A 15,039-nucleotide genomic window follows, 5' to 3' on the forward strand; every position below is an offset into this window, starting at 1 on the left:
TGGGTGACCTCTCCCAGGACCAGGCCCTGCCTCCCAGGCCATTGGGACAGAGGCGGGCGGGCCGAGGGGCAGGGGTGGGGCACGCTCCCACCCAGGAACCTCCACCCAGACTCGGTCTGGAGATACAAGCTTGCGCTGACCTTCCCAGGCTAACCAAGGGCAGGTGGGGGGCAGATGCCATGCCCAGGAGCCCCGAGGGACCTGCCTGAGGGTGCTCACCTGCTCAGAGCTCTGGGAGCCTGAGGGTCCCTGGGGGCCTCGGGCCAGGCGAGGCTGGGGTCGGAGATGGTGTCTGGGGCGGGGACAGTCTGGGCTGGGCCAACTCCATGTTCTCCTGCCAGCGCCCCAGGCCGCCTGCTGGCTTGGCCGAATGTGGGTGCCCCGGGGTGCCGCTAAGGCGGAGGCTTTCTGCCCACCCACTGATCGGAGGGAGCCCCGTTTCTGCTGAGTGACCCCTGGGTGTGGGGAGGGGCGATGAGCTTAAGGAATCTGAAAGGGAGTGAGAGGAAGGAGGCAGAGAGGGGAGTGTGTTAGGGTGAGCAGGAGGCGGGCTCGCGAGCGATGGATGAAGCGGATGGAGGCAGCGGGCAGGCGGGCGGCAGGCAGGCAGTGCACACTTGCGGTCCATTCACAGTGCGGACGTCACGTTCTGTCTCCGCCCCAGCGGGCCACAGCGGCAAAGCAGGCTAAGTGTAGGCAGACTCGCGGCAGCGCCTGGGTCCCCCACATCAGGTCCCCTGGGGTGGCGGAGGGGGCGGGCTGGCTGGGGACTCGGGGACGGACAGGGGCCAGCCTGCCCTTCTGCGGCTGCTCAGGTGTGGAGGCTCCAGAACCCGCTGCCCCCGGGCGTCTCCACCGCAGGGTCCGGCGGGGAGGGCTGGCTCTGGTTCTGGATGTCGGAGCGTCCGCATCAGATCCCAGAGAGCCAGCGCAGCCCCGTCCCGGCACCCTGAGCTGGAGGAGTGTTCGAAAGGCAAAAGCCAAAGGAAAGGGTGCGCCCGTCCCAACTGGGGGCCACAGGTCCCGTGGCCTCCCAGGGCCCTCCCGCCTCCCCTCGGAGCCTGGCAAGCCCGCCCTGGCTGCCTCCCGCTGGCTGTGGCGGGGGATCGGGCTGCAGGGCAGGGGGGCCAGGGGTGCCTAAGGACCAAGGGAAAAAAGCCTCTGGGAGCTGTCCACACCTGAGGCCACAGCTTGCCAAGGGCAGGGAGAAAAAGCCCCCAGGGAAATGCAGAGGAACTTTTATTTAAAAAAACAAAACCAACAAAAAATACCCCTCCTGGCTCTGTATGTGGGGTTGGCTGCTGTGACTCGGTTTCCAAAACCTGATCGATCAATGCCAAAGCGACCCGCTGCTGCCATCGCCGACGGGGGCAGCCCCGAGGAGGGAGGTGCAGGGGGACACGAGGAAGAGGGTGTGCCTACCTACGGACCAACGAGCCAGGCTCGACCCCAGCTCAGTGACCCGCGGCGCCGTCTGCCCTACTCCCAGCCTTCGCTTTGCGTCCGAGTGCAGCGTGAGAGCAAATGCAAGAGACCAAAACAGACATTCAAAGCATCATGGGTAGGGGTCAAGGGTGAAGGTATGGTCAGGCTGCTGGGGGAGAAAGCAGACACACTAGAAAAGCCAAGCCAATTAGGGGTTTAGTATCAGGTGTCAGTAAGGCCCTATTACGCAAATATCCCTGCGGAGACCTACGGCCCCTGCGCAGTGGGCCCCGCCCCTCCCGCCACACTCCCCCTATCTGTCCTCGGCCGCATCCAGGCCTGGTCTGAGGTCCCGGGGCCAACGGCCCCTTGCTGGACCCAGGGGACTGCCGGCTTCTCTACGGAGTCTGAGCTGAGGCAGGGGAGCCCCAAAGCTTGGAAGCTGGTGCCCCGGCTTCAAGGGGCAGGGAAGTGTGTGGAAGGGAGTGTGTGGAAGGGAGGCGGCTTGGGGATCCAAGTCCAGGGGAGAGGAGGAGGAAGGTGGGGAGGGTGGTGGCACACCAGCCAGGAGGGGCCGAGTGGCCTCGGGAAACCAGGCTGACTGGCAAGTTGCCCAGGAGAATGCGCGCCCCAAGGCCGCCTGGCTCCCTGCTGTGCCGTCTGCTGGTCACCCAAAATGGACCTGGGCCATCCAGAGGCGTGGGAGGAGAGGTGGACCAGGAGTGAGAGAGCGAGGCTGGAATCGGGCAGCACTCGGACCCCAGGGCTGAGCCAGGTCCTGTCCCAGCGGCTCTGACATGCTTGGGCCTCCCTTGGGGGCATCGGGTCTCGGCTCTGCCACCCAGGGGATGCCACCCGGGAGCTGGGGTCCCTGTGCGGATCCACCCGGAGCAAACCCTTGCCCAGGCCAAGGCGCACTGGAGCCTGGCGGCTGGGGGCGTGACTCTGACCCTGTTTTGTAAGTGAGGCCCCGGCTGAGCTGGACTCGCGGGCCATGCTCTCTCCACAGCGCTACACTTTGCCTCTCGCTTGCAGGTGATCTTGGCCCTGCACTGCCTACCAGCTCCTCCTGGCGGAAATGTGTGTTAGGAAACAGGGGGTTGTGAGCATTTTTAAAGCACTGATGCAGAGGAATTGAGCTTTAGGAAAATAAAACACAGACAAGCAGCTAAAAAAAAAAAAAGATGATGCTGGAGGTGAAAGCAGTTGACTTTAAACCTGAACATGAAATGCATGCCAGCAGCTCCCAGGGATATTTGAATAATAGGGAAAAGCAGCGACTGCGTTACTCCGTCTCTACCCCTTCCGGGTGGGGGAGGGGAGGGGAGGAACAAATGAGGGCAGCGGCACCTAACGGTCTAAGTGAGGACACAGCAAGAGAGACAAGGCACACGGGTTTAGTTAAAAAAGAACTCGATATGTTTAATAAAGCTCGGTGTTACCAAAATCCAGGTACAAACATCAAGTCACACGCCCACACGACAGTTCCATTTACAAAACGTCCCTGGGAGGCCCCTGCCAAGACCCCCACCCCGGCCTGCGGTCCAGGGGGACAGGGAGGCCAGAATGGGGTGGCGGAGGGGGGAGTGGAGGAAGGTGAAGACTAAAATCAGTCCGTATAAAAGCTCAAAAAGAGCCAGCCGTGGTTATCACAATGATACAGGCACAAATGCACCCGGCAGAGGCTTACGGCAGGCTACGCTGCCAAGACCCCAGACGGCCGCCCAGCAGCGCCATCGCTCGCACCCGCACCTGGCTCGCTCACGCACGCACGCTCACTCTCTCTCTCTCACTCACACACTCTCGCTATAAAACACGGAAGGGGTGTGTGTTTGGAGCTAGTAACCTTGGTCAAACGAGTCCTCCGAAGAATCGCTGAAGGAGGAGCGGGCCTCGACCTCCTGCAGCAGCAAACAGAACGGCTGCTTCCTGCCCGCCAGCTTGGGCTTCAGAGTCCGGGCGGCCGCCAGGCCCCTCTTGGGCAGCTTGGGGCCCCCGGGCGGCTTGCTGCTCTTGGCCACCATGCCACACAGGAGGGAAGATGTCAGCTTGGAGCCGGAGGGGCCTTGGGCGGACCACTCATCCTTCAGGAACTCCTCCTCCTCCTCCGAGTCTGTATCTGCAGTCAAGGCAGTTTGTAATAAGGTAAGTCAGGGGCGGGGGGGAGAGGCTGGTGTCTGTCTGGTTATGCACTGAGCGCCCTGGTGCTGCTGCACAGAGAGGCCCAAGGCCTACTGGCCGTGGAGCAAGCGGCAGGCACCTCTCGCCTGGGAGCCGCGGGCACCTCTCACCTGGGAGCCACGGGCACCGCACACAGCACAGTCATCTGGGCACACCGCCCTCCCAGGCCCCGGGTGGGAGGAGCCGCTCTCAGCAAGGTCTCTCCCTGGCCACGGAGATCACCTCGGGCCCGACTACCCCACAGGAGGGCACCAGCCCAGGGAGGGGTGGAAGGGCTCAGGTACAGCTCCCCTTCCCCTCAAGTGCCAGCTCCCAGGGGTGCGGGCCAGCGCGGGCACTCAGCCGTGCACACCTCTTCCCACTGCCGCTCAGCAATGTCACAGTGGGGGCGCTTAAGACAGGCCAGACACAGAGTCCCACCAAAGACACTGGCAAATGATGCTCCTACTTGCTTCCTGTTTTCCTACCAGAGAGCCGGTCACCGTCTCTCCCCCACCCCCCACCTGCTGGCACCCCAGTCTCGGCCTCACTACTGGGCGAGGCCAAGATCTCCAGCTCAGGAGGACCCCAGGCTTTGAGGAGGGAGCTGTCAAGTGGGCATAGCTCCACCCCCCCTCAAACATACACAGTTCTGACGCGTGTTACATATGGGCTGTCGAGCAAGACCTCACTGAAGAAAAGGCTCTGCAGCCAAAACCTGCTCCCGTAACCTGGCCAAGTCCACCTGGAGCACGGCTGCAGGGGCATCAGTGAACACAGCTACAGCGCGGCTCCGCCCGCCAGCTGCAAGGCCGAGAGCAACCGCTCCGGGGGGAGGGGCGGTCGGTCCTCCGGCTACTCCTCCAACATCTCCGCCTCCCACTCCCACCGAGACCCAACGCAGGTCGGCCCGCAACTCTGGGAAGGACAGAGACAAGGACGAGCCCCACCAGGCCCCTGGCCGTAGCTCTGTCTCCTGTGAGCTCCATCCCAAACTGGGTAACAATGGCCAACCTGGCTTCCCACCAGGCATGCCACCCACCCTACCCCCCGAAGTGACAGGGCAGGAGGTCAGGGCTCTCCCCTCCCCTCTCCTGCGGGGGCAGCACAGCTCGCCAGAGCACCCCCGGCCTCCGTGACTCGCTCTCCACCCAGGCCCACGGAAGGGCCCATGCAGAAAGCAGAGGAGCGCTCGCCACCACCAGCTGCACGCCTGCACCACCTCGCCCGCAACAGGCCTCTGGCCTCCCTGTCGCAATGCTAGCCCACCTCCCTCACCCGGGCAGCGAAGACGTAACCGAGTCAGACTGGCAACCTGAACGTGGCTTGTGCACATGCACACAGCTGCTCCGTGGGCTCAGCGGCTCAGACTGGCCCCAGGTCTCAGGGGCCGAGCTCAGCCCTCCAGAGGGGCCAGCGCCCTCCTGTCCTTGCCCAGCAGGCTGTCATACGGCCTCTAACTGCACCACGTCCAGTGGGAGTGGGGGAGGAGGGACTCTCCAGGAGACCAGCCAGGCATGTCCAGCAGCCTCTGCCCGGGAAGATTCAAGGAGCAGCAAGCCTCCTGACCCCTCTTCGTTCCAGACCCAGCCAGGGCCTGGGCAGCGCGGCCAGATCACATCCGAGAGCCGAGAGGGCACACGCAGGCTCAGACTCAGCACCCGGGCAGACGACCTGCCTGCCCCACGCCCACCTGAGACCCAGCCCTGAAGACCCACTAGACCCGGGTCACCGAGCCCAAAAGCAGCAGCGCTCCACCTGCAAGGCGCATGCCCGCTCCTCACCAGCCTGACTCCCTCCAGCTCGCCACAGCCCCGAGAGGTCCGACCCAATTGTCCCTTCTTGGCCCAAGAAAACACACTTGCTTGTAACATGAAAGGTGCCCATTTGTGCGCTAGACAGTGAAACTCCATCGCCTCGCGGACCCAGGAAGAGCCCATCAGAAGCCCAGGCGCAGACCCAAGCGGTCACCAGCGAAACAGCCTCCACCGCCCACAGCCGGGACCTGCACAGCCACCCCCACGGGCGCAGGCGCCAGGGGCCCCGCTGGGCTTCCCTGCAGCCGCCATGCCCAGTCCCCATCCATCCTGGGCACCAGGTACCCCGCCCATCAACACCGACACCTGTTACTCGCCAGGCCTCGGAGCGGAGCGGGCGCCACAGGCCGGGAGAGGCGCCGGGCGGACCCGTGACTGCCCCGAGGCTGCCCGGCTCAGGAAACCTCGCCCCGAGCTCCCAGGTGCTCCCGGGCTCAACGCCATCGGCACCAAGCAGGACCGTCCTGGGCCTGATCCTGGCCCGACTCCCCCACCCAGCGCGGCTGACCTCGCCGGCCTCAGCATCTATCCTCAGGGGCAACACGGCGGCCGCCTGGAAGGCCGTCACCAGGACAACGTGAAATGCCGCCCGCACAGCCCTTCGTCCGCTCCCGGCCTGGTGGGCGCCCATTAGATGGTCGCACCAACCATCGGCGGGGAGGGCGGGGAGCCGCCTGCTGGCCGGGCCGGGGAGGCAGGATCCTCTCTATGGTCATGCGCGGCCGCTCTAGGCAGGGCAGCCGGAAACTCTGTGGCACAAGGCCTCCGCCTTCACGGCCTTCCGGAAGGTCAGCGCCAGTGGCAGGCGGACTTCCGCCCCCACCACCAATCACTGGTGGCTGCCCAATAGGGCCGCAGCCACTGCAGGCACTTCCGCTTCAGGGGGACCCACTTCCGGCCTGGCGCCAGTGCAGAGGCAGAAGAAAGACCTCGGAGAACCCCAGACAGACAGACAGACAAGACAGAGGAGAGGAGCGAAGCGGCGGCCCGGAGGCGGCCGGCACCCGCTACTTACTGTAGGAGTAGCTGCTCGCTTCCGAGGCGAACGGGGAGGGGGCCGACTTGGGCTGGCCGCGGGCCTTGAAGCCCACCTCCATCTTCCTGGCTTTGGCGGCCCGTTTGTGTTTACCTTCTCTGGCGGCTTTGAGAGACAGGCCGAGGCCTTTGGCCAGCGCCCTCCTGTCCTTGCCCAGCAGGCTGTCATACGGCGTCAAGTACCGGCCGCAGCCCGCGCCCGGCTTGGGCTTCCCCCCACAGCTGTCCGAGAACTTGAAGGGGGACTTCAGCTTGTCCTGCTTGGTGAGGGAGAGGGCCTTGTCCAGCTTGCTTGCCAGCTGCTCCTGGTCGCTGGCCATCTTCTTCTTCTTGATCTTCAGCTGGAGAGGGGAGGGGGACGTCCTGGGTTAAGACACTGGACCCCAGTGGGTCTGCGTGGACAAGCGCGGACGCACCCTCTCTGCCTCTGTGGTTTCTGACAAACTGCTTCGCTCCTCTCAGCCTCGACTCTCCTACTCTGTGAAATGGGGATAGTGCGGACGGGCACCCACCAGGTTGCTCTGAAGAGGAACAGAGATGAGGCACACGGAGCACCGAGCCAACAGCCAGGAACAAGGATCACGGGCTCTGGCGTTCCCGCTCTGGCTCTCCGGAGCTGCCTGGCGCCTCCCAGGGAAGCACTCGGAGAAACAGCGCTGCCAACGAGCCGGAGGAGCCAGCTGGATTGAGGGAGGGGGGCGGGAACCAAGATCGAACACCCAGATCACAGCCCGGCTGATCTGCTTATCTCAGCCACCTAAAGCGGCTGGCGCAGAGGCCTGCGCCGCCGGCCCATCCAACTCCAGGGGCCGCAGCTGCCAAGAAAATGCCCGGAGCGTGCCTGGGTGCCTGGAGCCGAGATTAGAGATTAAGCTCCTGCTTCCCCTCTCATCAGCTGTGGTCATCTGTGGTTGAAGTGAAATGGGCAGTTTCCATTCATGCCCCTCATCTGAATATTTTATCTCGATTTTCTTTCATCGGGTAACATCTCATAAGGAGAAAAAAGTTGGGATAAGCATGGTTTAGACAACTAAAGTGCCCTTTGCAATGTGGGAGTCTAAGGCAGGTGCTGGCGTGCTAACTGGCTCTCTTCCCTCCCCCCGCACCCCGGCCGGAGCACCTCCCTCTGAGGGCCAGGTAACCAGACAGCCCTCCCAGGGCTTCACAGGAGGGTGACCGGGTACTGAGGACTGAGAGGCCTGGGCTCTAAGGGGATGATTTCAACGCTCTGCAGAAAGAAGGAAAATCAGGAGATGGCTCTCAACCCATTACCTCGGAGAGTTCACCGAGGACATTACAACAGAATCAAGCCCTTGTTTCTTGGAACTACAGAACGGTGAAGCCGCTCATTAAACAATTACACTGTTAAACAGCGTCATCGCGCTATCTGGTTAAAAACACGCAGTCTCGCCTCTCGGCAGGGGAGGCGATTTTCAGTCTCAGCTCTGCTTGAGGCTGCGTTACTTTGGTCAGTCTCTGGGCCATAATTTTCTCTGGATAAGAAGGCAGATTGGAGACACTAAGGCAGTGATTCTCAACCTTGGCTGCACATTAGAATCACCTGGGAATCTTTTTAAAATCCAGATGTCTGGGCCTCATCCTCCGGAAATTCTGTTTCTTTGTTACTCATGTTGTGGCCCCACCCCATAACAACCATTCCTACAGCTTCTCCGCAGCAGGAGGGCTGCCCGAGGTGGGCGACGGGCTGCTCACCTGACTCATGAAGTCGGACGGGGCTTCGTGCTCATCCCAAGGCTGGCTCCTCCCCATCGCTTTCCCCGTTCCCACGAGGGCGTCGTGTTCCTCCTCAGGCCCCTTGTGTCTCTTCCTCATGCCGGCTCCCAGCTCATATGCATCCGATGTCAGCAGGGGCTTGCTGCTCAGCCTGCAACCAGAGGCACCGCCGGTCAGCACCCTGTCGGGCAGCACCCAGGGCTGGGGTCCGCCCTCGTGACCCCAAGGGTGGGCTCCGGATGGTGACGGACACAGTGACCAGTCTGGGGAGACGGATCCTGTGAAACCATGGGGCTGGGACTCTGGGATGTTTGTGAATGGGAACGAAGAAAAACTCCCAGGCAGTACCCTCTGCTGGCCTTTCTCTCCCATGTCCCTGCACACACGCTCACACACACAGCTCTGCATGGCCAGACGCCTCTTGAACCAAAATGTGCCAAGAGCAAGGACCAGACATGCCAAGGAAATCCGCCAGCCGGGGAGGGCGACCAAAGTCAAGAGCTGACATGAAGGCAGCCCCTGGTGGGTCTCCGCACCCTTGGGGGCAAGCATGCGGTCGGCCGTGTCCTGTCGAGGACTTCTCGTGGCTGCTCTAAGCTAAGCCCTCACCAGTAAGAACAGTAAGAGCAGCTAATTGTTTCCTGGTGCTACTGTCTCCTCCCACGTTAGCGCTTTGTATTTTAGCCACAGGACAATGCTTTATTCCATGTGCTATTTTGTTGTTGTTGTTGCTAATCCTCACCCAAGGGTGTTTTTCCATTGATCTTTTAGAGAAAGTGGAAGAGAGAGGGAAAGACAAACATCGATGTGAGAGAAACACATCCACTGGTTGCCTCCTGCATGAGCCCAGACCAGGGCCCAGGCTGGGGAGGAGCCTGCAACCAAGATACGTGCCCTTGACCAGAATTGAACTCAGGACCCTTCGGTCCGCAGTCTGACGCCTACCCACTAAGCCACACTGGCCAGGGCAATGTACTATTTTTTATAGAGAGTCTGAGGCCTGAAAAAGCCAACACCTGGCCAAGGCACAGCGACAGTTGGAGCTGGGGCTCAGAAGCAGGAAGCGCAACCCCCCAGGCCACGCTCCTACCCTGCGGGGTGCCTGCTGCCGCCGCCCGCCCACTCCCCTCCCCAGGAGCTGCTCTCCCTCCCGCGTGGCTGGTGGGCGTTTCTCCCTCTCCATCCCTCAGGCAAGAAATCCAGGAGAGAGCAGTGCAATCCCTGAGCCCTCGGGCCACCTCCTCCTGAGAAGACCTGTAGCAGACCTCTCCCCTCCCCCCCTCGACTCCGGGGCCTTATGAAGGCATCCCGCAGCCCTCTGGTCCCTCAGGCCAAGCCCCGGCCACCTAGTCGCCTCCAACTGAAGTCGAGGGCTGAGGCGCACGCCACCTCTTCCCCGAATGGGCCTCGTTCAGCTCCTGCTGCTCCGGCCCCGGGGAGACCACAGCATCCTTCCTACCCGGCCCGGTGCGCAGGAAAAGCTCTGGGTCTGGCCCACCTTCAAGACGCCCCCGAGGGGCCACACGAACTCCCGCTGCCACTCACAGAGCTTGTGCCCAGAGCGCACGAAGGAGGTGGCGCGGGTCACCCAGGAGGGCGGGAATGGCACCGGAGAACCGAGTGACCGCACCAGCTGGAGCGCACCCCCAGGACTGGGCTCGGCCTCCACGGGGAGGGGCAGACAAGAGCGGGAGTTGGTCGCAAGCCACGGAGGAAGCGGGCGTGGCAGGACCAAGTGTGAAACAAACACTGGGGTGCCGGCGCGGAAAGCTCGCTGGGGTCACTGCCGCTGCTGACCAGGGGCTGCGTGCCGGCGGGCGAGTCTGCCTGTCCGACCCGCCGCTCCCCTGGCTCACCCTCTGCTCCCTGAGACCTAGCAAACCCGGGGGCCAGAGCCCAAGGGACTCGCGGTCCCCGCGCCCTGACGCAGGCCCTGCGTGGGCCCGCGCGCCTCCCTCCGGGCTCTGTGCCAGTCCCCGACCCACCGAGGGGCCAGCCTTACTTTCCGCTACTGTTGCGGCTCTTCCCTCTCTTGCGGGGGGGCGACAGGGCGCTCAGGGCGTGGGTCCGTTTCCGTGGCCTGCCAGGGCCTCTGCGTGCCAAGCTTCTATGGGGTTCCTCGAGCCTGTCCCTTAAAAAGAATCACACGCTTGGCTAGACGATGCGCCCACGTCACTCGGGTCCACACACACCTCGGCCGGCCTACACCGCGGACCTACTGAGCGCCACGCTAGGCCCCAGGGCAGGGCAGAGGCAGGGCAGGGGCGGGGCACTCACTCGGACTCGCGGCGCCGCTGCAGCTTCACCAGCTCGCGCTGCTTCTCCTTGTACTGCCGCTGCACCTCGGCCAGCCGCATGCGGAAGTCCAGCTCCATGGCGTCCATGTGCTCCAGGGAGGACTTCATGGCGAACATCTGGGGAGAGAGGGGGGGTGAGGACGCCGAAACCCACCGGCTCCCGCCGCCTGCTCAGACAAGGGGGCGGCGAGGCTTCATGGCCAAGACCAGGCGCCCAGCTGAGACCCACTTCTGCCGCCTTCTGACCGTGGCCTTGGGCAAAACAGACACCTCATCTGCACGACAGGGACCGGAAGACCAGCTTTGACGGCTGCGTCAAGGCCAACTGACCCGTAACAACAGCTCAGGCAGTGCGGCCACCACAGCACCCGCCACAGGTGGAGCTCAGAGACCCAAGCCACCGCCCAAGGCCCCCAGGGAGTGAGGGGCACAGCCAGGCCCCCGCTTCCCGGCCCGTCAGGCTGCCGCCAGGGGACACACCCAACAGGTGAGCCGAGGCCCAGACGTAAACAACAGCTTGCCCAGGACGGCATAGGAGCCAGTGGTGGAAGCTGGACCTGGATCGGCCCCTCCAACTCCAAAGCCAGCCATGCCGCACGGCGGCGTCTCTGGGGACCCGCCTCAGCCCCACCGCACAGGCCCCGGGCAGGAAGCGTGGGCCCCGAACCTCACCCGCTCCTCCTTCTTCTGCATCCAGCTGTACTTCTTGTTGGGGTTCAGCTCCCGCGGGAGCCGCAGGCTCTTGAGCGGGTCCACGAAGGGGCTGTCCAGCACCTCCTTGAGCATGTGGCTGCTGGCCACCAGCAAGCTCTCCAGCGAGGGCCGCGCCGCCAGGCCCCGCTCCGCACCTGCGACAGAGGCCGGTGAGCCGCCGCCTCGCTGTGCGCCCGGGGACAGGACTGCGGGGCGCTGCAGCCAACCCCCTCGAACGCCCAGCAGGGAGGAGAAGAGGCCCACAGTGATCACTATCCGACCGCTTCCAAGTGAACGTGAGTTCTCATGTAATTGACGTTTTATCTGGAATGTCACACATGATCGCTTTTGTGACTGTCCCATGTGTACGGTCCCACGAAGCCGACATGAATGATCATGAATAACCCAGGTCCTCACCCTGGGGCCACCTCCCCTCCGGTGGGCTCTGCGGGCGCCCAGCCGCACCGGCCTTGCCCACTAGGTGTCAGCAGCGCTCCCAGCCGGACCAGCCTGTCACTGCCGCTGAGAGCCACTGGTTTGCTCTTCTCTCTCCTGAAGGAAACTGAGGCCGCCCAGTGGTGAACCCCATTAGCTCCCGTGGGGGTGTCAGAGGGAACCCGAGGCCCGCCCTGAGGTGACGCCCGTGTAACACCCTTCAAGGCCTCGCAGGACCCTCAGCTGCTGGGTAAGGCTGCTCCGGGGCAGAGGAGGGGCCCACGGGGGGCTGTGTCACCCCCTCCCCCTCCCATGAGCCAGTCTTGCTGGGGCTCTCAGAACCAAGACCACAGCGCAGCCTGATGACCAGTGCCAGCTGCGACGGTGACTGTGCCCCCCAAAATCACCCGTTGAAGTCTGAACCCCAGTACCTACGATGTGACTTTATTTGGAGATAGTCTTGAAAGATGTGGTCAAGGTAAAGTGACGTCATGGGGTGGCCCTCACCAATATGACTACATCCTCAGAAGAGGAGATGAGGCCACGGAGACAGAGGGACGGCCACGTGAGGGCACAGAGAACACGTCCATCTACAGGCAGGACTGAGGCCTGGGAGGAACCAGCCGGCCCACACCTAGCTCTCGGACCCCAGCCTCCGGACCCTGCGACACAGCCTGCTGGCTTCACTAAGGTGGGGCGACCGGGGCCAGAACCCTGACCTGTGCCGGCACCCCACGGGGCCAGGGCAGTCACAGGCTGAGGCCGGCAGGCGGGAGGGAGGCGTGTTCACTCGGTGTGGACAGCACCGTGGGAGGCCTGGCGGCTCCAGGAAGTGGCGTGGCCATGGGAGCAGCGCCCCCTGCTCACCCACTGGCCCCACAGCCCACTCTGAAGGGAAACCCACGGGGACTGGCACTCAGTTCCTTCAGCCCAGCCCCAGCCCCACGCACAGCGCTGCAGGGCACCTCAGAGGCCCGTGTCCAAACCACCTGCTGTTCTCCCGCCCAAACGGCCGCCCCCCGCCCCCCCCCACACACACAGCTTCCCCAGCTCAGAAACAGGCCAGCCCCGTGGATCCCTCCACATGCCCATCCCGCCCAGCAGCAGAGGCTGCTGGCCCCGCCTGAACTTCCTTCCCCAGAACCTCTGCTCCTCACCTCCTGTCACCCCACCTGGCCTGGACCCAGGGCCTCGCCTGGGCCTCCACGCAGCCTCACAGCCACCCTGCTTAGGTCCGATCCTGTCGCTCCAGCTCAGAACGGCCCTCCAATGACTCTCCACTCAAAGGGAAAGCCCCCCAAAACTGCCCCCCCACCTCCTTGCCACCTCTCCCCTCCCAGGCCACTCCCACCCCGGCCTCCCTGCTCTCGCTCCAGCGCGCCAGACACTGTCACCCCAGGGCCTTTGCACCTGCTGTTCCTGTGGCCTGAATGGTTTTCCCCGGAAGAGCCATCCTCCCTCGCCTTCCTCAGGTCCCCTTATCAAGAGGGGCCTCCCTGGCCATCCCCTGGGAGACCCCCCCTCCTGTCCCCACCAGGCAGTGCTGGGCCTCACAGCAACACGGTGCCAGGACGTGGCAGGTGCCTGGTAAGCATTTGCTGAATGAGGGGACATGGGGTCCCAAACAGGAAATGAGGCAGGAGTGCGAAAGGGGCCAGGGTGGGCGGCGGCCCCCAAACCACGGACCCTCCTCAGCCCCCTCGGTGGTCCCCTCTGAAAACCCACCACTGGTTGGTAGAATTTAAGAGGGTTTTCAATTTCCTCTGAAAAAAAAGTAACTTTTTTTACACCAAACCATTTAAACAAAAGGCAGCAACGAACCTTAGAAAAACAACGAAACACACACCTGAGGGGGACGGGGCGGCACTTGTCCCAGCTCCCTGGGGGCCGCTGACCAGACGAAAAGCCTTGAGAGCGTGGCCTTGCTCTGCCCAGCACCCCACCCCGGAACAGGTCCCCAGGAAAACCCGCCGCCGGGAAGAAACAACGTCACATCGTTCCCAACGGCCAGAAGGAAGAAGGAACGGCAAAGGCAGGCGCCTGACCAGCGAGGACGGGTCATGGGCGGCCGGGCCTCCGAGGGGCCGAAAACTGGCAAGTCCGTAAGAAACATTTAGAAAACAAACATTGCCCTGGCCGGTGGCTCCGTGCTTAGAGCGTCCACCAGAGTCTCAGGTTCGATTCCCGATCAAGGGCTTGCACCTGGGCTGCAGCGCATGCGGGAGGGAACCAGACGACGTTTCTCCCTCCCTCCCTCCCTCCCTCCCTTCCACCCTCTCCGAAAAACAATGGGAAAAATATCCTCGGGTGAGGACTAACAAAAAAATAAAATTAACTGAATAAAATAAAAAACACAAATGTCTTAAAAACATTTGCAACATTAAAAAAACCCTGAAAACTGGTTAGTAAAGACACTACACCGAGTGGGAACCGAACCTGTCGCCGAACGTGCGCAGCAGCAGCGCTAGAGGAAGCTCGCCCAGGCGCCGGCACCAGCACTGCCTCCTCGGCAGCTGTCTCGGCCCCTGCCGCGCTAGGCTGAGCGTGGGGCGGCGAGGCGGCGTCTGCCCCACAACCTTCTCTTCACACACTTCTTGGAACGCCCCGATGTTCTATGCTGCACCTCATTTCTGTGCCCAGTCCTTTTGCTGAGGGCACCCCGCCTCCTTCGGAGGCCCACCTACTCCTACACCCGGGGGTGACACTCCATCCAGGGTGGAGCATGGTCAGTCTGGTCCTTCCCCTCTCCTGGCCACAGGCTTCACTTCTGCAAAAGGCGTGAATCCCAGAGAGCCAGTGAGTGTGGCACCTCTGCCAGGAAAGAAGTGCCTGGAGTGTGCTGAGCTGAGCAGGCCCACGGACCCGGAATGGACATTGGGGGACCCCGCCCCCCATGAGAACAGTGGGCTTGCCTTGAATGAGGCCAACAGAGAGGGGAGTGGAGCAAGGGGAGAGAGGGACGGGGGAGAGGTGGGTGGGAAAAGAAGCTCCCGATAACTTGGCTTGGGCACCTGGATCCAGCCATACCTGAAGCTAATTATCTAATTGCTGCTGTCCCTTGGTTCCATGAGCCAATAAATGTCCTGCCTTTTTCGAAGCCAGTTAAAATGAATTTCTGCCCCTTGCAACCCAAAGAATCTCACTCATACAAAACTCGACCACTGACAGAACAAGGAGAAACGTCACCACTAAGAAACCCGTAGATTGGCTGAACAACATGAACACCCACAACCTACTGAACTGTACCCTTGAAAAGAGTCAAGATGATAAATTTTATGTTACGTATATTTTACCAAGAATTTTAAGTAAATATGGATAAACCATATCCTGGGTATTTTTTAAATGTTTAAATCTTTTTTTTTTTTAAATCCTCACCCAAGGATATTTTTCTATTGACTTTTAGAGAGAGTGGAAGGGAGATGGAGAGACAGAAACATCGAGGT

At 62.3% G+C, this 15,039-nt stretch overlaps 1 protein-coding gene across 1 annotated transcript in view; it reads right to left on the reverse strand.

The window, feature by feature from the left end:
• TNRC18 (trinucleotide repeat containing 18) overlaps positions 1–15,039 on the reverse strand; it is a 74,025-nt gene that overhangs the window by 22,732 nt on the left and 36,254 nt on the right. The window contains 6 exon segments of the mRNA XM_070414303.1: positions 3,272–3,544; positions 6,418–6,778; positions 8,151–8,322; positions 10,174–10,302; positions 10,449–10,585; positions 11,141–11,316. Of these exon segments, the coding sequence (XP_070270404.1) occupies positions 3,272–3,544; positions 6,418–6,778; positions 8,151–8,322; positions 10,174–10,302; positions 10,449–10,585; positions 11,141–11,316 (1,248 nt within the window).

This window comes from Myotis yumanensis, unplaced genomic scaffold (genome assembly GCF_028538775.1).
Source record: "Myotis yumanensis isolate MYYU_CA2020_CCGP unplaced genomic scaffold, mMyoYum1.0.hap1 SCAF_5, whole genome shotgun sequence".
Classification (NCBI taxonomy): domain Eukaryota; kingdom Metazoa; phylum Chordata; class Mammalia; order Chiroptera; family Vespertilionidae; genus Myotis; species Myotis yumanensis.